Source organism: Oncorhynchus tshawytscha, linkage group LG07 (assembly GCF_018296145.1).
Source record: "Oncorhynchus tshawytscha isolate Ot180627B linkage group LG07, Otsh_v2.0, whole genome shotgun sequence".
In the NCBI taxonomy this organism is placed as follows: Eukaryota; Metazoa; Chordata; class Actinopteri; order Salmoniformes; family Salmonidae; genus Oncorhynchus; species Oncorhynchus tshawytscha.
Genome location: NC_056435.1, coordinates 10,118,395 through 10,140,637, shown reverse-complemented (window position 1 = coordinate 10,140,637; position 22,243 = coordinate 10,118,395). Strand labels below are relative to the sequence as shown.

At 44.2% G+C, this 22,243-nt stretch overlaps 1 protein-coding gene across 2 annotated transcripts in view; it reads left to right on the top strand.

Annotated features, from left to right (window-relative positions):
* Nucleotides 1–21,718, top strand: part of LOC112253897 (signal transducer and activator of transcription 1-alpha/beta) — a 35,981-nt gene extending 14,263 nt beyond the window's left edge. The window contains exons 2-24 of one of the 2 annotated variants that reach the window (XM_024425973.2): nt 749–876; nt 1,081–1,225; nt 1,402–1,497; nt 1,656–1,742; nt 1,879–1,957; nt 2,057–2,148; nt 3,055–3,206; nt 3,329–3,487; nt 6,945–7,037; nt 7,143–7,202; nt 7,314–7,425; nt 7,547–7,588; nt 9,283–9,366; nt 16,288–16,386; nt 16,581–16,716; nt 16,829–16,884; nt 16,995–17,086; nt 19,539–19,678; nt 19,766–19,954; nt 20,387–20,462; nt 20,612–20,732; nt 20,891–20,929; nt 21,315–21,718. In XM_024425973.2, the coding sequence (XP_024281741.1) occupies nt 749–876; nt 1,081–1,225; nt 1,402–1,497; nt 1,656–1,742; nt 1,879–1,957; nt 2,057–2,148; nt 3,055–3,206; nt 3,329–3,487; nt 6,945–7,037; nt 7,143–7,202; nt 7,314–7,425; nt 7,547–7,588; nt 9,283–9,366; nt 16,288–16,386; nt 16,581–16,716; nt 16,829–16,884; nt 16,995–17,086; nt 19,539–19,678; nt 19,766–19,954; nt 20,387–20,462; nt 20,612–20,732; nt 20,891–20,929; nt 21,315–21,341 (2,304 nt within the window). In that variant the 3' untranslated portion in view covers nt 21,342–21,718. The remainder of the gene's footprint in view (nt 1–748; nt 877–1,080; nt 1,226–1,401; nt 1,498–1,655; nt 1,743–1,878; nt 1,958–2,056; nt 2,149–3,054; nt 3,207–3,328; nt 3,488–6,944; nt 7,038–7,142; nt 7,203–7,313; nt 7,426–7,546; nt 7,589–9,282; nt 9,367–16,287; nt 16,387–16,580; nt 16,717–16,828; nt 16,885–16,994; nt 17,087–19,538; nt 19,679–19,765; nt 19,955–20,386; nt 20,463–20,611; nt 20,733–20,890; nt 20,930–21,314) is intronic. The other variant, XM_024425974.2, reaches the window with a different exon arrangement.
* Nucleotides 21,719–22,243: the final 525 nt, after the last annotated feature.

The window sequence follows — 22,243 nt, the reverse complement described above, 5'->3', positions numbered from 1 at the left end:
TAAACTAAAATTGAGTGGTTTGGAAGGAACACACAACACTATGTGTGGAGAAAAAATTGCACAGCCCAACAACATCAATACCTCACCCCAACTGTAAAGTATGGTGGAGGGAGTATCATGGTTTGGGGCTGCTTTGCAAAAATGAATTCCCAAGTTTATTAAGACATTTAGCAGGAGAATGTAAGGCTACCTGTCCGCCAAATGAGGCTCAACAGACGTTGGGTGATGCAACAGGACAATGACCCAAAACACAGAAGTAAATCAGTCAGAGTCCTGACCTTGACCCGATTTAAAATGCTGTGGCATGACCTCGAGGGGATCACACCAGACATCCTAAGAATTCTGCTGAACTGAAACAGTTTTGTAAAGAGGAATGGTCCAAAATTCCTCCTGACATTTGTGCAGGTCTGATCCGCAACTACAAAAAAAAAATGTTACTTTTATTGCTGCCAAAGGAGGGTCAACTAGTTATTAAATCCAAGGGTTCACATACTTTCCCCACCCTGCACTGTGAATGTTTACACGGTGGGTTCAATAAAGACATGAAAAAGTATAATCGTTTGTGTGTTATTAGTTTAAGCAGACTGTGTTTGTCTACTGTTGTGACTTAGATGAAGATCAGATCAAATTTTATGACCAATTTTTGCAGAAATCCGGGTAATTCCAAACGGTTCACATACTTTTTCTTGCCACTGTCATTTATTTAATTGCCTCATTTAATAACTCACTGTTACTCCTCCTTGATCAGATGGCCCAGTGGTGCCAGCTGCAACTACTGGAGTCTAAATACCTGGAGCAGGTCGACCAGATCTATGATGACTCCTTCCCCATGGACATCAGACAGTACCTCAGCAAGTGGATTGAGAGCATCGATTGGTAAGCAGTGATGGGAGGAGAGAGTCTGCTGTATTTGATGGATAAATAAACGTTCTATTCTACTATATTCGGTTCTATTCCATTCTATTCTATTTTAGTGATGCTGAGACGGTGCTGTATAATGGATAAATAAAGATCTACTCTCTACTGTAGTCTATTCAGACCCTTCATCTGATCTCTTCCCCTGTGATTGAAACTCTGTAGGGAAAATGTGGCTGTTCAGGACTCCTTAGCAACAGTACGTTTCCATGACCTCCTAGCCCAGCTGGATGACCAACACAGCCGCTTCGCCCTGGAAAACAACTTCCTGCTACAACACAACATCCGCAAGATCAAGAGAAACCTCCAGGTGTAGTATTATCTCAGTTACATCTTTTCAGGACTGCCAGTGGCCTTCCATACTTTATTGCTTGTATGTTACAGGAATGATCTATAAGAACTTTTTATATTTTTATTCTGGAAGTTATGACCCCAGTGTCTGCATGGTTTTTGGGGTTTGTGGTAATAAAGTACCCACTTTCCCAGGACCGCTTTCAGGAGGACCCCGTTCACATGGCCATGATCATCTCCAGAAACCTGAAGGAGGAGCAGAGGATTTTGGCTGCTGCCAAAAGCATAGAGGTGCCCTGCATGAACTTGTATTGACATACATTGTAATTAATAAAATCACCACACGTCTTTCTCTATCCGTGCTGTCAGATATTGTAGATACATATCTGTATATTGGAGTGTTTACATGCTTTAACTGTGCAGTTAAATGAACAGTATTTCCTCTTCAGACCGACAGAGAAAACACACAAACCAGCATGGTTCTGGAGAAGCAAAAGCTGGACAACAAAGTCAAAGACATGAAAAACAAGGTTCAGGTGAGTTATCATTTCCATCATATACTAGATGTTGATTGTTTCCTGGTGGAACAGTTCCATCAGTGATTTGCAGTACATGTTCATGCATGTCAGGTTTGCCATCTATCTGATCCAACTTGTTTATCTCACTTGCTAGGAAGCGGATCAGAATATAAAGTCTCTGGAATACCTTCAAGACGAGTATGACTTTAAGGAAAATACTCTTAAGAACAGAGGTGAGGTGTTTTATTCTCAATCTGTAATAGATCATTTATTTACAGGTCTGTGTTTCAGGTTTAGTCAGTAAGTGAATGTTTTTCCTTCTCCCACTTTAGAACATGAAATGAACGGGCTGACACCCAAACAGCTGGAACACGAGAAGCTGCAGATTGTAGAGATGTGTTTCAAGCTCAAGTTCAAGAGAGTGGTAAGAGGGGTCATGATGAGGTTAAACAGTGACATTTTATCGTGACATTGTACTGTGAATGTTAACCGATTGGTTACGCTTCAAGCACCACTAAAATTACATGTGTTCTAGTCATTCAGAAGATATGAGTTGAGACTAAAGGGGCTTTCATACCAAATTGGTTTGGTGTGTTTTTTCCAAATTGGTTTGGTGCGTTTAGCCCCTTAGTTCGGTTTGTTTGGACTGGTGTGAACACTATATCCGCGCTTGGGAGGGCACTAAACAATCCACAGTGGTTCGCTCAAAAAGGGTGGTCTCGTTCCAATTCAATTCATACTGTGGTGCGGTTCGCTGCAGATGAGAACTCAGTCAGCCAAAACACAGGAAAATAAGTTACTCATTATTTTTGGTGGTTTGACTTGCAAGCATTTGATTTAATGCATGCAGCATCATCAGTGATATCTCTGAAACATTTTGTGAGTAGCAACGCATTTTTGAGCGCATCCAATGCAGGTTAGGGAAGCCGGGGGGCTATACCGGGGGTATAGCTGAATATGGCCTATTCCCATTGCCGTTATAGCAGATATTGCGCTCTGTTTCCTCCTGCATGTTGTTGGAAGATTGGACACGCAATTGCCGATTCATAATAATCATAGATGGATTTAACGATTTGGCATTTAAACAAATTACTTTTACGTACACATGGTTTTGTTGAGGAGTTTTTGTTGGTTTGACATTTGGCCATGTGAAACCAGTCGGATCAAATGGGGGGAAAAGACAATGTAACAAATATAGTCTAACTATATCTCAAAACTATATGTGAAAATGTGTATTATCCAGTAATAACCAGCCTGCTCACGTTGAAGAGTAGATAACTGTTCTTTATGTGCATAGACTTGCATGGACTTTACTTAATTTCCTCCACAGGAAGTGGTTGGCCAGTTGGCGGAGGTGCTCAACATGGCCGAGGCGGTCCAATCAGACTTGATCTCAGAGGAGCTGCCTGAGTGGAAGAAGAGGCAGCAGAGCTCCTGTATTGGAGGACCACCCAACGCATGTCTGGACCAACTGCAGAACTGGTGAGGAGACTAGTTCATTCTTTTGGGCATCTCTTGTCTGATCAAGGCAAAAATATGAATTTAGGAACCCAACAAAATAAAGTATTGTTCTTATTCTGCTTCATCTTCTTCTTCCCCTGTAGGTTCACAGCGGTGGCAGAAAGCCTGCAGCAGGTGAGGCAGCAGCTGAAGGAGCTCCAGGAACTAGAGCAGAAGTACACATACGACAACGACCCAATCAAACAGCAGAAAGGCTTCCTGGAGGGGCGGGCCTTGGCACTGTTCCGGAACCTCCTAGAACAGTGAGTGACACCACACTTGTATTCCGAAGTTAAACACCCATTCTGTGTTTTTCACAGGTGCATGCGGGACAAGGACATCCTAGTCAGCTGGGACAAGGACATCCCAGCCGGCCAAACCCTCCCTTAACCCGGACGACACTGGGCCAATTGTTTCCCGCCTCATGGGTATCCCAGTCGCGGCCGGCAGTGACACAGCCCAGGCTCGAACCCGGGTCTATAGTGGCTGCCGATTTTGCAGGTTTTACTACTTACAAAGCATGTAGAGGTCTGTCATTTTTTATCATAGGTACACTTCAACTGTGAGAGACGGAATCTAAAACAAAAATCCAGAAAATCACATTGTATGATTTTTAAGTAATTAATTAGCATTTTATTGCATGACATAAGTATTTGATCACCTACCAACCAGTAAGAATTCCGGCTCTCACAGACCTGTTAGTTTTTCTTTAAGAAGCCCTCCTGTTCTCCACTCATTAACTGCACCTGTTTGAACTTGTTACCTGTATAAAAGACACCTGTCCACACACTCAATCAAACAGACTCTAACCTCTCCACAATGGCCAAGACCAGAGAGCTGTGTAAAGACATCAGGGATAAAATTGTAGACCTGCACAAGGCTGGGATGGGCTACAGGACAATAGGCAAGCAGCTTGGTGAGAAGGCAACAACTGTTGGCGCAATTATTAGAACATGGAAGAAGATCAAGATGACGGTCAATCACCCTCGGTCTGGGGCTCCATGCAAGATCTCACCTTGTGGGGCATCAATGATCATGAGGAAGGTGAGGGATCAGCCCAGAACTACACGGCAGGACCTGGTCAATGACCTGAAGAGAGCTGGGACCACAGTCTCAAAGAAACCCATTAGTAACACACTACGCCGTCATGGATAAATCCTGCAGCGCACGCAAGGTCCCCCTGCTCAAGACAGCGCATGTCCACGCCCGTCTGAAGTTTGCCAATGACCATCTGGATGATCCAGAGGAGGAATGGGAGAAGGTCATGTGGTCTGATGAGACAAAAATAGAGATTTTTGTTCTAAACTCCACTCGCCGTGTTAGGAGGAAGAATAAGGATGAGTACAACCCCAACCGTGAAGCATGGAGGTGGAAACATCATTCTTTGGGGATGCTCTTCTGCAAAGGGGACAGGACGACTGCACTGTATTGAGGGGAGGATGGATGGGGCCATGTATCGCGAGATCTTGGCCAACAACCTCCTTCTCTCAGTAAGAGCATTGAAGATGGGTCATGGCTGGGTCTTCCAGCATGACAACGACCCGAAGCACACAGCCAGGGCAACTATGGAGTGTCTCCATAAGATGCATCTCAAGGTCCTGGAGTGGCCTAGCCAGTCTCCAGACCTGAACCCAATAGAAAATCTTTGGAGGGAGCTGAATGTCCGTATTGCCCAGTGACAGCCCCGAAACCTGAAGGATCTGGAGAAGGTCTGTATGGAGGAGTGGGCCAAAATCCCTGCAGCAGTGTGTGCAAACCTGGTCAAGAACTACAGGAAATGTATGATCTCTGTAATTGCATACAAAGGATTCTGTACCAAATATTAAGTTCTGCTTTTCTGATGCATCAAATACTTATGTCATGCAATAAAATGCTAATGAATTACTTAAAAATCATACAATGTGATTTTCTGGATTTTGTTTTAGATTCTGTCTCTCACAGTTGAAATGTACCTATGATAAAAAATTACAGACCTCTACATGCTTTATAAGTAGGAAACGCTGCCGATTTTGCAGGTTATCAAATCTTGTTCTCCCCACTGTATATACACTGCTCAGAAAAATAAAGGGAACACTAAAATAACACATCCTAGATCTGAATGAATGAAATATTCTTATTAAATAATTTTTTCTTTACATAGTTGAATGTGCTGACAACAAAATCACACAAAAATGATCAATGTAAATCAAATTTATCAACCCATGGAGGTCTGGATGTGGAGTCACACTCAAAATTAAAGTGGAAAACCACACTACAGGCTGATCCAACTTTGATGTAATGTCCTTAAAACAAGTCAAAATGAGGCTCAGTAGTCTGTGTGGCCTCCACGTGCCTGTATGACCGACCTCCCTACATGGCCTGGGCATGCTCTTGATGAGGTGGCGGATGGTCTCCTGAGGGATCTCCTCCCAGACCTGGACTAAAGCATCCGCCAACTCCTGGACAGTCTGTGGTGCAACGTGGCGTTGGTGGATGGAGCGAGACATGATGTCCCAGATGTGCTCAATTGGATTCAGGTCTGGGGAACGGGTGGGCCAGTCTATAGCATCAATGCCTTCCTCTTACAGGAACTGCTGACACACTCCAGCCACATGAGGTCTAGCATTGTCTTGCATTAGGAGGAACCCAGGGCCAACTGCACCAGCATATGGTCTCACAAGAGGTCTGAGGATCTCATCTCGGTACCTTATGGCTGTCAGGCTACCTCTGGCGAGCACATGGAGGGCTGTGCGGCCCCCCAAAGAAATGCCACCCCACACCATGACTGACCCACTGCCAAACCGGTCATGCTGGAGGATGTTGCAGGCAGCAGAACGTTCTCCACGGCGTCTCCAGACTGTCACATCTGTCACATGTGCTCAGCGTGAACCTGCTTTCATCTGTTAAGAGCACAGGGCGCCAGTGGTGAATTTGCCAATCTTGGTGTTCTCTGGCAAATGCCAAACGTCCTGCACGGTGTTGTGCTGTAAGCACAACCCCCACCTGTGGATGTCGGGCCCTCATACCACCCTCATGGAGTCTGTTTCTGACCGTTTGAGGAGACACATGCACATTTGTGGCCTGCTGGAGGCCATTTTGCAGGGCTCTGGCAGTGCTCCTCCTTGCACAAAGGCGGAGGTAGCGGTCCTGCTGCTGGGTTGTTGCCCTCCTCCTCCACGTCTTCTGATGTACTGGCCTGTCTCCTGGTAGCGCCTCCATGCTCTGGACATTACGCTGACAGACACAGCAAGCCTTCTTGCCACAGCTCGCATTGATGTGCCATCCTGGACGAGCTGCACTACCTGAGCCACTTGTGTGGGTTGTAGACCGTCTCATGCTACCACTAGAGTGAAAGAACCGCCAGCATTCAAAAGTGACCAAAAACATCAGCCAGGAAGCATAGGAACTGAGAAGTGGTCTGTGGTTATCACCTGCAGAACCACTCCTTTATTGGGGGTGTCTTGCTAATTGCCTATAATTTCCACCTGTTGTCTATTCCATTTGCACAACAGCATGTGAAATTTATTGTCAATCAGTGTTGCTTCCTAAGTGGACAGTTTGATTTCACAGAAGTGTGATTGACTTGGAGTTACATTGTGTTGTTTAAGTGTTCCCTTTATTTTTTTGAGCAGTGTATATACATATACTGTATATTCTACCCATTTGTTCTTGAAGGATATCTAAATGCCTCTATAGAGTATATCACCTCAAAATTCCTTGTGTCTCTGTGGTGTGTCATAGTTCCTTGGTAGTAGAGAGACAGCCCTGCATGCCCACACATCCACAGAGAACTCTGGTGCTGAAGACACAGGTGCAGTTCACTGTCAAGCTCAGGTAAGCACAAACACAACAGCACCTCCCGTCTGTAGTTCCTCCCATCTGTAGTTCCTATGGATCTGTCCAGACCTGGTTAAGTTTTGATTTGTATTTCCTCTCTAGATTTCTTGTGAAGCTCCCAGAATTCAACTATCAACTCAAAGTGAAAGCTTTGTTTGACAAGTAAGTGGATGAGTGTGGTAGAATATGTTTGTGTGTTGTTATGCTCTTCTCTTGAATTTGGGATGTGAATACATAACTAAAGGGGGAATGCACATTGCATTTTCTCTCCAGGGACGTTACAGAAAAGAAAGGGTTTCGTAAGTTCAACATATTGGGCACCAACACAAAAGTTATGAATATGGAGGAGTCAAATGGAAGCCTGGCTGCAGAGTTTCGCCACTTGGTAAGCTAGCACCATTTACAAATAGCATACAGGGCACTACTTCTGAATGAGTTGTCCCGATTGTCCATTTGGACCTGCACTGTCATCACTCCTTACAGTTTATTCTCTGGTCTCAACACAGCAACTGAAAGAGCAGAAAGTAGCTGGCAACCGAACAAATGAGGTAAGAGACGACCTGCAGATTGATCGCTGGGTTATATGACTGGCCTATAATGACAAGGTAATCGGTTACAGTCAGCTCATTCCGATAGATATGGGTGCGTCCCGATAATATCTTCTAACTCCTGAAGTATGCGCTCGATTCGCCACTTCCCACAAATCTAAAAGCATTGAATTGGTTCGGAGGGAGTTTCCATCATATTTCATATACCAGTCATTTTCCTTTCAAATCAGGGAAGTGAACAAGTGCAGACTTTTGGATGAAGGCAACACAATTGGGACGTTAGCCCTAATGTGTTACTCAAATCAAATCAAATTTATTTATATAGCCCTTCGTACATCAGCTGATATCTCAAAGTGCTGTACAGAAACCCAGCCTAAAACCCCAAACAGCAAGCAATGCAGGTGTAGAAGCCCGGTGGCTAGGAAAAACTCCCTAGAAAGGCCAAAACCTAGGAAGAAACCTAGAGAGGAACCAGGCTATGTGGGGTGGCCAGTCCTCTTCTGGCTGTGCCGGGTAGAGATTATAACAGAACATGGCCAAGATGTTCAAATGTTCATAAATGACCAGCATGGTCGAATAATAATAAGGCAGAACAGTTGAAACTGGAGCAGCAGCACAGCCAGGTGGACTGGGGACATGGCCAGGTGGACTGGGGACAGCAAGGAGTCATCATGTCAGGTAGTCCTGGGGCATGGTCCTAGGGCTCAGGTCAGTTGAAACTGGAACAGCAGCATGGCCAGGTGGACTGGGGACAGCAAGGAGTCATCATGTCAGGTAGTCCTGGGGCATGGTCCTAGGGCTCAGGTCCTCCGAGAGAGAGAAAGAAAGAGTGAAGGAGAGAATTAGAGAACGCACACTTAGATTCACACAGGACACCGAATAGGACAGGAGAAGTACTCCAGATATAACAAACTGACCCCAGCCCCCCGACACATAAACTACTGCAGCATAAATACTGGAGGCTGAGACAGGAGGGGTCAGGAGACACTGTGGCCCCATCCAAGGACACCCCGGACAGGGCCAAACAGGAAGGATATAACCCCACCCACTTTGCCAAAGCACAGCCCCCACACCACTAGAGGGATATCTTCAACCACCAACTTACCATCCTGAGACAAGGCTGAGTATAGCCCACAAAGATCTCCGCCACGGCACAACCCAAGGGGGGCGCCAACCCAGACAGGATGACCACAACAGTGAATCAACCCACTCAGGTGACGCACCCCCTCCAGGGACGGCATGAGAGGAGCCCCAGCAAGCCAGTGACTCAGCCCCTGTAATAGGGTTAGAGGCAGAGAATCCCAGTGGAAAGAGGGGAACCGGCCAGGCAGAGACAGCAAGGGCGGTTCGTTGCTCCAGAGCCTTTCCGTTCACCTTCCCACTCCTGGGCCAGACTACACTCAATCATATGACCCACTGAAGAGATGAGTCTTCAGTAAAGACTTAAAGGTTGAGACCGAGTGTGCGTCTCTGACATGGGTAGGCAGACCGTTCCATAAAAATGGAGCTCTATAGGAGAAAGCCCTGCCTCCAGCTGTTTGCTTAGAAATTCTAGGGACAATTAGGAGGCCTGCGTCTTGTGACCGTAGCGTACGTGTAGGTATGTACGGCAGGACCAAATCAGAGAGATAGGTAGGAGCAAGCCCATGTAATGCTTTGTAGGTTAGCAGTAAAAACTGTCTATGTTATTCCAGGGGCCTCTCATTGTGACAGAGGAGCTGCACTGCATCTGCTTTGAGTCGGAACTCAACCAGTCAGGTCTGGAGCTCAAGCTAGAGGTAAGTGATCTGCAATATAGTTCAGAAAGGAAACGCCAAGTAGAAAAGATTTATTATTACTGTTATTAAAGATTGAATAATGCAAGTCTTGGTCGAAATAGGCTCCTTCAGGGTAGCTCACTGCCCAAGCAAAGCGTCAATATATAAAATAACCTACAAGCAGGAAAGCAGAACCTAACAGGTGGAGGCTGGGGTGGTGGTGGGAGTAAAGAAGTAAACAGATACTAGCAGTAGCAACAAGCGGCAGCAGGATGTGTTAGCAAAATCGGTCAGCTTAAATAGAACGCCAAATGAGGTAAAGGGGATTGTTACTAGCATCTAATTGGTGCCACCTCAGCTTTCTGAACTGTCTTTTCTTTATTTCAGAAAAGAAACACGACATAGAAATATGTTTACCAATTTATTAAATAATTCATCTTTCAATTCTTGGTGATATAGGCTCTGTTACATCAGGGTAGCTCACTGCCCCAGCAAAGCGTCAATATATAAAATTACCTACAAACTATACCAATCCCCCAAAATGGCAGAACCATACACCAGACGACTATGTGTCGCTACTGCAGAAAGTGCCGTTGAGACATTATCAAATAGACCAGCTAAGTCATCCTACAATTACAAGACTATACTATGTGTGAATATCAACCATGTGTAGAATGCGCTGTGCAACACATGACTTACAGTTCTCATATGACACTGGGTACCCTCGCTTGAGGCAAGATGAGCTGTCATCTTAGTAGCTATGTCCTATCTAACTAGCAACCGTAAGCAGTACGAACCCAACCGCCGTGGAGACGCACCGCCGGGTGCTCTCACTGAAACTACATGAGTAATCATCTGACGGGTCTATATAAAAAATATCTCATTATCGAAGAAGCAAACTTAAGCAATATGAGCCGGTCAACAACCTGCAGCTACAATGCCTTCAGAAACTATTCATCCCTTGACTTTATTTGTTATGTTACAGCCTTATTCTAAAATTGATTCAATTAAAAAACTGATATTAGATTTACATAAGTATTCAGACCCTTTGCTCAGTACTTTTTCGAAGCACCTTTGGCAGCGATTACAGCATCGAGTCTTCTTGGGTAGAACCCTACAAGCTTGGCACACCTGTATTTGGGGAGTTTCTTCCATTCTTCTCTGCAGATCCTTGCAAACTCTTGTCAGGTTGGATGGGGAACGTTGCTGCACAGCTATTTTCATGACTCTCCAGAGATGTTACAATTGGGTTCTGGCTGGGCCTCTCAAGGACATTCAGAGACTTGTCTTGAAGCCATTCCTGCGTTGTCCTGGAAGCTGCGTTGTCCTGGAAGCTGAGCCTTTGCCCCAGTCTGGGGTCCTGAGTGCTCTGGAGCAGGTTTTTATCAAGGATCTCTCTGTACTTTGCTCTGTTCATCCTTGCCTTGATCCTGACTAGTCTCACAGTCCCTGCCGCTGAAAAACATCCCCACACATGATGCTGCCACCACCATGCTTCAACGTAGGGATGGTGCCAGGTTTCCTCCAGATGTGACGCTTGGCATTCAGGCCAAAGAGTTCAATTTTCCCTTTAGTCAAACTCCAAGTGGGCTGTCATGTGCCTTTTACTGAAGAGTGGCTTCCTTCTGGCCACGCTACTATAAAGGCCTGATTGGTGGAGTGCTGCAGAGATGGTTGTCCTTCTGGAAGTTGCCCCTAGCTCTACACAGGAACTCAATCAGATTCTTGGTCACCTCCCTGACCAAGACACTTCTTCCCTGATTGCTCAGTTTTGCCAGGCGGCCAGCTCTAGGAAGAGTCTTGGCGGTTCCAAACTTCTTCCATTTAAGAATGATGGAGGTCACTGTGTTCTTGGGGACCTTCAATGCTGCATAAATGTTTTGATACTCTTCCCCAGATCTGTGCCTCAACACAATTCCTTCGACCTCATGGCCTCATTTTGCTCTGACATGCACTGTCAACTGTGGGACCTTATATATACAGGTGTGTGCCTTTTCCAAATGATGTCCAATCAATTGAATTTACCACAGGTGGACTCCAATCAATTTGTAGAAACATCTCAAGGATGACCAATGGAGACAGGATGCACCTGAGATCAATTTTGAGACTCATAGCAAAGGGTCTGAATACTTCTGTAAATAAGGGATTTCTGTTTTTATTTTTAATACTTTTGCAAAATAATCTAAAACTGTTTTCGCTTTGTCATTATGGGGTATTGTCTGTAGATTGATGATAGGAAAAAATATATACAGTGGGGCAAAAAGTATTTAGTCAGCCACCAATTGTGCAAGTTCTCCCACTTAAAAAGATGAGAGGCCTGTAAATGTCATCATAGGTACACTTCAACTATGACAGACAAAATGTCTTGGCCATAGTGGAGTTTGGAGTGTGACTGTTAGAGGTTGTGGACAGGTGTCTTTTATACTGATAACAAGTTCAAACAAGTGCCATTAATACAGGCAACGAGTGGAGGACAGAGGAGCCTCTTAAAGAAGTTACAGGTCTGTGAGAGCCAGAAATCTTGCTTGTTTGTAAGTGACCAAATACTTATTTTCCACCAAAATGTGCAAATAAATTCATTAAAAATCCTACAATGTGATTTTCTGGATTTTTTCTTTTCTAATTTTGTCTGTCATAGTTAAAGTGTACCTATGATGAAAATTACAGGCCTCTCTCATCTTTTTAAGTGGGAGAACTTGCACAATTGGTGGCTGACTAAATACTTTTTTGCCCCACTGTATATTATAATATGTAATCAATTTTGGAATAAGGCTTTAACGTGACAATGGGGAAAAAGTCAAGGGGTCTGAATACTTTCCGAAGGCACTGCATATGGGATGTACTTTATATCAAGTAGCCAGCAAATACGGCAACATGTAGGCTATTGACCACGGCTGACTCCGTCATAGCAAACTTAATGAGGCACGGTACAGGCAGTTAAACTCATCGCAGTTTAGGAGCTCTCAATAGACCAGTGAAGGTCATTCTACCATTACATAAATGTCTACTAGGCTTATGTATGAATATTAACTGTGTAGCATGAGCTAATGCAGCCATACGTCTACTTCTCATATGAAGTACCATCGATGAAGCAAGATGAGCTATCATCTTGGTACATGGGAAATATTCTACCTATCTAACGAGGCAGAATTGGCCAGCCCATAGCTCAGAGCTAGCTCGCAGCGCTGACGAAGGAACCAGAGCCATGATTAGTTCCAGTATCTTGTCATTCGTTGCCAGCGTCAATGTTGAACAGAGGTTTGCCAGGTCCCGCCCGTGCGCAGTATCCAGGTAGCATAACATGAAAGAATAAGCATGGAACATCAGTCGTCGTCAGCAGAACTTAACAGTGCTTTGTCATCTCTTTCATCTAGGGGTGCCTTGCAAAAGTATTCATCCCCCTTGGCGTTTTTCCTATTTTGTTGCATTACAACCTAATTTAAATTGATTTTTATTTGGATTTCATGTAATGGACATACACAAAATAGTCAAAATTGGTGAAGTGAAATTTTAAAAAGTGCTTGTTTCAAAAAATACAAAACGGAAAAGTGCTGCGTGCATATGTATTCACCCCCTTTGCTATGAAGCCCCTAAATAAGATCTGGTGCAACCAATTACCTTCAGAAGTCACATATTTAGTGAGACTGCACACAGGTGGACTTTAAGTGTCACATGATCTCAGTATATATACACCTGTTCTGAAAGGCCACAGAGTCTGCAACACCACTAAGCAAGGGGCACCACCAAGCAAGCAGCACCATGAAGACCAAGGAGCTCTCCAAACAGGGCAGGGGATAAGTACTGATCAGGGTTGGGTTATAAAAAAATATCAGAAACTTTGAACATCCCACGGAGCACCATTAAATCCGTTATTAAAAAATGAAAAGAATATGGCACCACAACAAACCGCCCACCAAAACTCACAGACCAGGCATTAATCAGAGAGGCAACAAAGAGACCAAAGATAAACCTGAAGGAGTTGCAAAGCTCCACAGTGGAGATTTGAGTATCTGTTGAGTATCTGTTCATAGGACCACACTCCACAGAGCTGGGCTTTACGGAAGAGTGGCCAGAAAAAAAGCCATTGCTTAAAGAAAGAATAAGCAAACACGTTTGGTGTTCACAAAAAGGCATGTGGGAGACTCTCCAAACATATGGAAGAAGGTAATCTGGTCAGATGAGACTAAAATTGAGATTTTTGGCCATTTAGGAAAACGCTATGTCTGGTGCAAACCCAACACCTCTCATCACCAAGAGAACACAGTGAAGTATGATGGGGGCAGCATAATGCTGTGGGGATGTTTTTCATTGGCAGGGACTGGGAAACAGGTCAGAATTGAAGGAATGATTGATGGTGCTAAATACAGGGAAATTCTTGAGGGAAACCTGTATCAGTCTTCCAGAGATTTGAGACTGAGACGGAGGTTCACCTTCCAGCAGAACAATGACCCTAAGCATACTGCTACAGCAACACATGAGTGGTTTAAGGGGAAACATTTTAATGTCTTGGAATGGCCTAGTCAAAGCCCAGACCTCAATCAAATTGAGAATCTGTGCTATGACTTAAAGATTGCTGTACACCAGCGGAACCCATTCAACTTGAAGGAGCTAGATCAGTTTTGCCTTGAAGAATGGGCAAGAATCCCAGTGGCTAGATGTGCCAAGCTTATAGAGACATACCTCAAGAGACTTGCAGCGGTAATTGCTGCAAAAGGTGGCTCTACTGCCTCCCGGGTGGCGCAGTGGTTAAGGGCGCTGTACTGCAGCGCCAGCTGTGCCATCAGAGTCCCTGGGTTCGCGCCCAGGCTCTGTCGTAACCGGCCGCGACCGGGAGGTCCGTGGGGCGACGCACAATTGGCCTAGCGTCGCCCAGGTTAGGGAGGGCTTGGTCGGTAGGGGTGTCCTTGTCTCATCGCGCACCAGCGACTCCTGTGACGGGCTGGGCACAGTGTGCGCTAGCCAAGGTGGCCAGGTGCACGGTGTTTCCTCCGGCGCATTGGTGCAGCTGGCTTCCGGGTTGGATGCGCACTGTGTTAAGAAGCAGTGCGGCTTGGTTGGGTTGTGTATCGGAGGACGCATGACTTTCAACCTTCGTCTCTCCCGAGCCCGTACGGGAGTTGTAGCGATGAGACAAGATAGTAGCTACTACAACAATTGGATACCATGAAATTGGGGAGAAAAAGGGGTCAAATTCACACAAAAAAAAACAAAGCTCTACAAAGTATTGACTTTGGGGGGATGAATAGTTATGCACTCTCAAGTGTTTGTTTTTTTTGTCTTATTTCTTGTTTATTTCACACACAAAAAATATTTTGCATCTTCAAAGTGGTAGGAATGTTGTTTAAATCAAATGATACAAACCCCCCCCCTCAATTAATTCCAGGTTGTAACAACAAAATAGGAAAAATGCCAAGGGGGGGTGAATACTTTTTCGCAAGTCACTGTATGAGAGTACAGTTAACATGTGAGTGTCCACAATGCAAAGAATACTTAAGAGATCATGCAAGATTAAAGGGAAGGAACATTTGAGTGTATTTCAGACTGACGAACCCTTTAAGCCATCATACCTCATACCCCTTTAAGCCATCATACCTCATACCCCTTTAAGCCATCATACCTCATACCCCTTTAAGAAATCATACCTCATACCCCTTTAAGCCATCATACCTCATACCCCTTTAAGCCATCATACCTCATACCCCTTTAAGCCATCATACCTCATACCCCTTTAAGCCATCATACCTCATACCCCTTTAAGCCATCATACAGACCACCTCTGGAAAAGTGCAATGCAACTGCAACCCTTTCGCCTGAACTTAGACTCAAACTTGTGTTACTGAGAGAGGAGAGAGACGCTTTTCCGTAGGCCATGACAGTAGCGGTACGATTGATCCTGATTAGGCTACGCACATAGCATAAAACAACATGCAGTATACTAACAACCCCCTAAAACCGCAACTAAACGGTAGCTATGTGTAACCACGTGTACTATTTAATTTACCTGCTACATCTAGCAGTAGCTGATGTGTCTGGTGCATGCACAGAAGTGCAAAGTGAGAGTGACATGACTATCTAAAACCTAGGTCTACAATAAGTTCTACCTGAGCTGATGGCTATGTCTAACGTTTATTCCGCTAAGCCCTGAGAGAAGATCGATGATGACCTGATAACAAGAAGAGATTCAACCAAATAGATGTTGAAATATGCCTGCATATTAGTTTGCTCGGAACAGAAGCTGCAGGTATAGCTATAATTGCACACTATTTCAGACCTGCACGTTAAATTGAGTGTTTTTAGCTAAAATGTATAAAGGAAGGTTCCAGAATGATAAACCTACAGTCAGAATATGTACGAAATTGTAAGTGTGACTGCCGGTGCAAGTCACACTAGCTAATGTGAATGGAAGACACCGTAAATGTATAGCTGATACTACAGTGTCTTGCAGCGGTCTGGTGTCCTGCTCGACACATAATAGGCTACTATCTAGATTGATTTCTGCACTAAACAAATTAGCGGCCAGTATTTGGCCTTAATAAGACCAAATACTATCAAATCGCCGTGATGAGCACCATCTTGCTCATGTCATCAAGAAAACATTCGTACTCGCTGTATATCGACCCATAAAGGCTAGTGTAGGCTACTTCCTCCTGTATGGGCGAGCAGATTTCTCTGTGATGGGGTGTATTAACCGAGCGCACGGACTCTGCCCGAAGCTGGCATTGGAAAGCAGTACAGTGAGAAACGTCTAGTCACAGCAGCAGCGTCAATGCAGCAAAAGAAGCAAACGCATACTAGCAATCAAAACTGAGGCGGGCACTCAGGTTCACTATCTGAACTGGCTTCGCTTTATACTCGGTCTACACTCCCATTTTCATGAGATCCAACAGCACTCTGACCTTATTTCATTCGATTTGACTTTCTCTGGCCTCTGGTCCTTCTTAGACCATCTCCCTGCCCATCGTGGTCATCTCCAACGTCAGCCAGCTGCCCAGTGGCTGGGCCTCCATCCTGTGGTACAACATGCTGACCAGCGAGCCCAAGGTGGAGTACAGTGCCTTCATTTCATTTAACCTTTATTTATACTTCATTTATTTGCATTGAGATCAAATCTCATTGCAAGAGAGACCTGTTCAGAAGGCCCACCCATTAGCCAGTGTAAATCAGATCAAAAATTGACAGTACACAAACGCACTGCTCTCCTTTTATGTCTTGCTCGTTTCCCTGGTCTGTCCCAGAACCTGAAGTTTTTCCTGAGCCCTCCTGTAGCGTCCTGGGGTCAGCTGTCCGAGGTGCTGAGCTGGCAGTTCTCCTCTGTCACCAAGAGGGGACTCAATGAAGAGCAGCTAGGCATGCTGGCCGACAAACTACTGGGTGAGTCATGATGGGGGATTGGCTTTTGTTATGTTAACATACTTCTAATAATGTTATTGGTTGATTTACAAACTCCCTATATTTGGATGATGAGGTAAACATGTTCTAACAGGCCAGAAAGCACAGAGGGATCCTGAGGGCCTTATCCCCTGGACCAAGTTCTGTAAGGTAGGTGACTACAATATATACAGAATACAACATCTTTACAGTTCACAGACAACAATATAGAAGGACCTAGTGATCCATCTAGACATCTGAAGACAAATTGTCTACTGTAGAGTCTCAGTGAGAAGAGCTTTCCCTTCTGGCTGTGGATCGAAGCTATCCTGGATCTCATCAAGAGACATCTGCTGTCCCTGTGGAACGATGGGTGAGTTATTTCATTTTCAGTCGGTTGAACATTATCGGAGAGTTGGCAGAATGGTATCTATAGCTTGCCACAACAGACTTCATTCTGTTAGAGCTGCATCTGCAAAATTTCTCAGCACAAAAGCTAACAATTACACTGTTAAGCTCTAATTAGTTGAGGAACGTTCAATTCAGTTCTCTTATGTCGAGGCAGAGTTGCTTTAATAACTGGTCGAGGGATTTGGTAACAACAACATTGAGTCACCATCAGTCGATTCTTGTAAAAATGGAAGAAGTCGTGTTTGTATTCAATAAAAGTTTGTATTAAAGTATGAATTTCAGCAACCCGCTGAAGGACCAGAGTTGTTTTGGACAAACGTACGTGATCAACAAAGAAGAGGATTGTGGACAACAGGAAAAGGAGGACAAAGCACGCCCCCATTCTCATCGATGGGGCTGTAATGGAGCAGGTTGAGAGCTTCAAGTTCCTTGGCGTCCACATCACCAACAAACTAACATGGTCCATGCACACTAAGACAGTCGTGAAGAGGGCACAACAAAACCTAGTCCCCCTCAGGAGACTGAGAAGATTTGGCATGGATCCTCAGATCCTCAAAAGGTTCAACAACTGCACCATCGAGAGCATCCTGACAGGTTGCATCACTGCCTGGTATGGCAACTGCTTGGCCTCCGACCGCAAGGCACTACAGAGGGTAGTGCGTACGGCCCAGTACATCACCGGTGCTAAGCTTCTTGCCATCCAGAACCTCTATATCAGGCTGTGACTATAATTGAAGTGAATTGTCTTGGTAGATAATGTGGTCTGCATTTGATTGTAAGGAATTCTAGGTCAGGTGAACAAAAGGACTTAAGTTCCTGTATGTTGTTATGGTCACACCATGAGTCGTTAATCATAACGCATACACCCCCGCCCTTCTTACCAGAGAGTTGTTTGTTTCTGTTGGTGCGATGCGTGAAGAAACCGGGTGGCTGTACCAACTCTGACAACATATCCCGAGTGAGTCATGTTTCCATAAAACAGAGAATGTTACAATCTCTGATGACTCACTGGAAGGCAACTCGTGCTCTAATTTCGTCCACCTTGTTGTCTAGAGATTGGACATTCGCGCGTAATATGCTCGGAAGCGGTGTATGGTGTGCTCGCCTTCTCAGTCTGACCAGTAGGCTGCTCCGTCAGCCTCTCCTGCAGTGACCGCATTGTTTTGGATCGGCCTCTGGGATAAGATCCCACGTCCAGGGTGGAGGTCCGAACAAAAGGATCTGCTTCGGGAAAGTCGTATTCCTGGTCATAATGTTGCTAAGTTGACATCGCTTTTATATCCAAAAGTTTTTCCCGGCTGTATGAAATAACACTTGAGATTTTCTGGGCTAACGATATAAGAAATAATACATAAAAAAACTAAGGACCTGAAACAAGCCGACCATCTCTGTTGGCGCCATCAGCTCTTGTATGATGGTGCCAACAGAGATGGTCGGCCTGCTTCACAGGACTTGTAAGTAAGCATTTCACTGTAAGGTCTACACCTGTTGTATTCGGCGCATGTGACAAATAAAATTTGATTTGATAAAACCAAGATTGAACTCTTTGGCCTGAATGCCAAGCGTCACGTCTGGAGGAAACCTGGCACCGGTGAAGCATGGTGGTGGCAGCATCATGCTGTGGGGATGTTTTTCAGTGGCAGGGACTGGGAGACTAGTCAGGATGGAGAGAAAGATGAACAGAGCAAAGTACAGAGAGATTCTTGATGAATACCTTCTCCAGAGCGCTCAGGACCTAAACCGGAGAGACTGGAGAGACTTGAAAATAGCTGTGCAATGACACTCCCCATTCAACCTGACAGAACTTGAGAGAAGAATGGGAGAAACTCCCCAAATACAGGTGTGCCAAGCTTGTAGCATCATACCCAAGAAGACTCCAGGCTGTAATCGCTGCCAACGGTGCTTCAGCAAAGTACTGAGTAAAGGGTCTGAATACAGTTTTTTATTTGTAATAATTTCTAATAACCTGTTTCTGCTTTGTCATTATTATTTAAAAACAATTTTTTATGAAACTTTATTTAACCTGGCAAGTCAGTTAAGAACACATTCTTATTTACAATGACTGCCTACCAGGGAACAGGGGGTTAACTGCCTTGTTCAGGGGCAGAACGACAGATTTTTACCTTGTCAGATCGGGGATTCGATCCAGCAACCTTTCTGTTACTAGCCCAATGCTCTAACCACTAGGCTACCTGCCGCCCCATTAAGAGGTAGATTGATGAGGAAAAAAACAATTTAATCCATTATAGTATAAGGCTTTAACGTAACAATGTGGAAAAAGTCCAGGGGTTTGAATACTTTCCAAATGCACTGTACATTTACAGAATTTTTTAACAATGTGAATTTCCCCTGTCAAATAAACATAATAAAAAGTGAAGAAATGTTGTTTATTCTCTTGTTCTCTCCCACTACAGTTGCATCCTGGGCTTTGTGAGTAAGGAGAGGGAGAAGGCCATGCTGACTGGGAAGTGTCCAGGCACGTTCCTTCTGCGCTTCAGTGAGAGTAGCAGAGACGGAGCCATCACATTCACTTGGGTGGAACACGACCTATACGGTGAGTCTGTGAAAACACACACACACACAGCGGCCCTGTAGCCAATTACAATTAAAAGGTTGATATATTTTGGTGTGTGTTTTGCAGATAAGCCTGTATTCCATGCAGTGGAGCCCTACACCAAGAAGGAGCTGTCTGCCGTCTCTCTGCCTGACATCATCCGAACCTACAAGGTGATGGCAGCTGAGAATATCCCAGAGAACCCACTCCGTTTCCTCTACCCAGACATCCCCAAAGACAAGTCCTTCGGGAAGTACTACACCAGGGCCTCTGAGGGTAAGCAGCCAGCGACCCTCTTTGTTTCAATCCCCTGAATATTATAATAAATAGTATATGCCATTTAGCAGACGCTTTTATCCAAAGCGACTTAGTCATACGTGTTACTTATGGGTGGTCCCGAAATAAAGAAGCATTACTGAAATCTACTTCCATTGTCCCACAAAGAGTGGCTGAAAATTCTTCTCTCTTCAGTTTGCTCCTCAATCATGCACCTTGGTAGCAATAGTGTTAATTTTGATTTACACAAAGCCCCTGTAAGGATCCGGATGTCTGTTTGGTAGACCATTGGGGTTGTGTTTTATAGCCAACCTCTGAATCATTTTTCTCTGTATAGCGTTGAACGACCATAGGAGTTGGCTATAAACCACAAACAGATCTGGGACAAGTGGTCTTTATATCACTGTTCCACCATTTTGTTTTCTTTTTCAGCATCGGAGCCCATGGATGTGGAGGGTTCCAGCGTCACAGGATACATGAAGACAGAACTCATATCAGTGTCCGAAGTGTAAGTCTAGAGTACCCTTCATAATACTCAATATTAATTTTGTTAAAGGTGAAGATGCCATAAATACTGTATTTGTATTTTCGACTATAGTCTGGTTTGAGTATGATTTGACAATCTGACTTAACTGTTGTTTTCACAATGTGTTCTAGTCACCCGTCCAGACTGCAAGACAACATGATGCCCATGTCGCCAGACGTGTTCGGAGAGCTGAAGAGGAGCGTTGCACCAGTGCTCCAGTGTTGGAGTAGTCCTAAGGATATTGATGCTGTGGTGAGTCAAACTTCCCCTCTGGTGTTTAAAAAAAGTTTATTCTATTCAATTGCAGTCTGATGCCAAACACTAAGAATTGATGAACAATGCCATCATTTGCGAATAAGTCTCTTGCATTTCTCGTCCATTATTGTTCTTTATCATACTACTTGCCTCAGGCGTCTGATCTCAGAGAGTTTTTAGCTGAAGACTTTCAGGTATTGTGAATGGTGCCCCTTTCTCCGAATAAGCATGTCTTTGCTAGTAATAACAAGCTGTGGGTGACGTTTCAATTGTGCAAAATAATCACTGCTGCTGGCAAACCGTACCTACTGTAGTAACTTATAGTACTACGTGCAGTACAACTGTTTTGTGTTTTCAGCATGGGGCTCATGTATGCATGATTGTCTGTAGTCTGCTACATTTCCTGACCAGTAGGCAACATCCTCTAAAAATGCTTTAATCCCTTGAGATTGAATTTGTAATACGCACATTCATTCCAATGTCATCATGATGGCATTTATTTTGTCCCTCTGAGCAATGGTAGTTTTGCATCCATTAAAGACATTTTGCTCATATTGACATTTTTATCATCCTCTGTAGATGACACCTGACTTGGACTGCAACTGAGCCAACAGACATGTGGGACCAGATCTTTTAGTCCAGGAAATGTTTTATACTGAAGCCTATTTCATTCTCATCCTTTACTCTCCTTGAGCTTCAGTAGTCACGTTTCAGAACAAATACTTTTGTACCGAGTCAGTTTAGAAATATACATTATATATTACACTTTACTGAACTGGAAATAATTCATAATTTAGTGATATGTATAAACTTAAAGCACTTAACTACATTGCCTTTAGAAGGTATTCCCACATTTTGTTGTGTTACAGCCTGAATATAAAATTGATTAAATTGATATTTTGTGTTACTGGTTTACACACCCTATCCTGTAATCTCAAAGTGGAATTGTTTTTACAAATAAATTAAAAATTTAAAAACTGAAATGTCTTGAGTCAATAAGGATTCAACCCCTTTGTTTTGGCAAGCCTAAATAAGTTCAGGAGTAAAAATGTGCATAATAACAGTTGAGAAGTGAATATCAACCAGATTCAACCACAAATGTAACGATGTACACTGAGAGTCGGGAAAGCAAGTTCAGGGAGTGAATACATTTGAATAAATAAATGAACAAAACACGACCAGCACACCGACATGAAACAAACAATGACGACTGGGGAAGAAACCAAAGGGATGACATATAGGGCAGGTAATCAAGGAGGTGATGGAGCCCAGGTGAGTGTCGTTATGCACGTAATGCTGGTGACAGGTGTGCCCCATAACGAGCAGCCTGGTGACCTAGAGGCCGGAAAGGGAGCACACGTGACAACGAAGACCAGAGAGGTTTTCCAATGCCTTGCAAAGAAGGGCAACCTATTGGTAGATAAGTTTTAAAAAATGACATTTGAATATCCCTTTGAGCATAGTGAAGTTATTAATTACACTTTGGATGGCGTATCAATACACCTAGT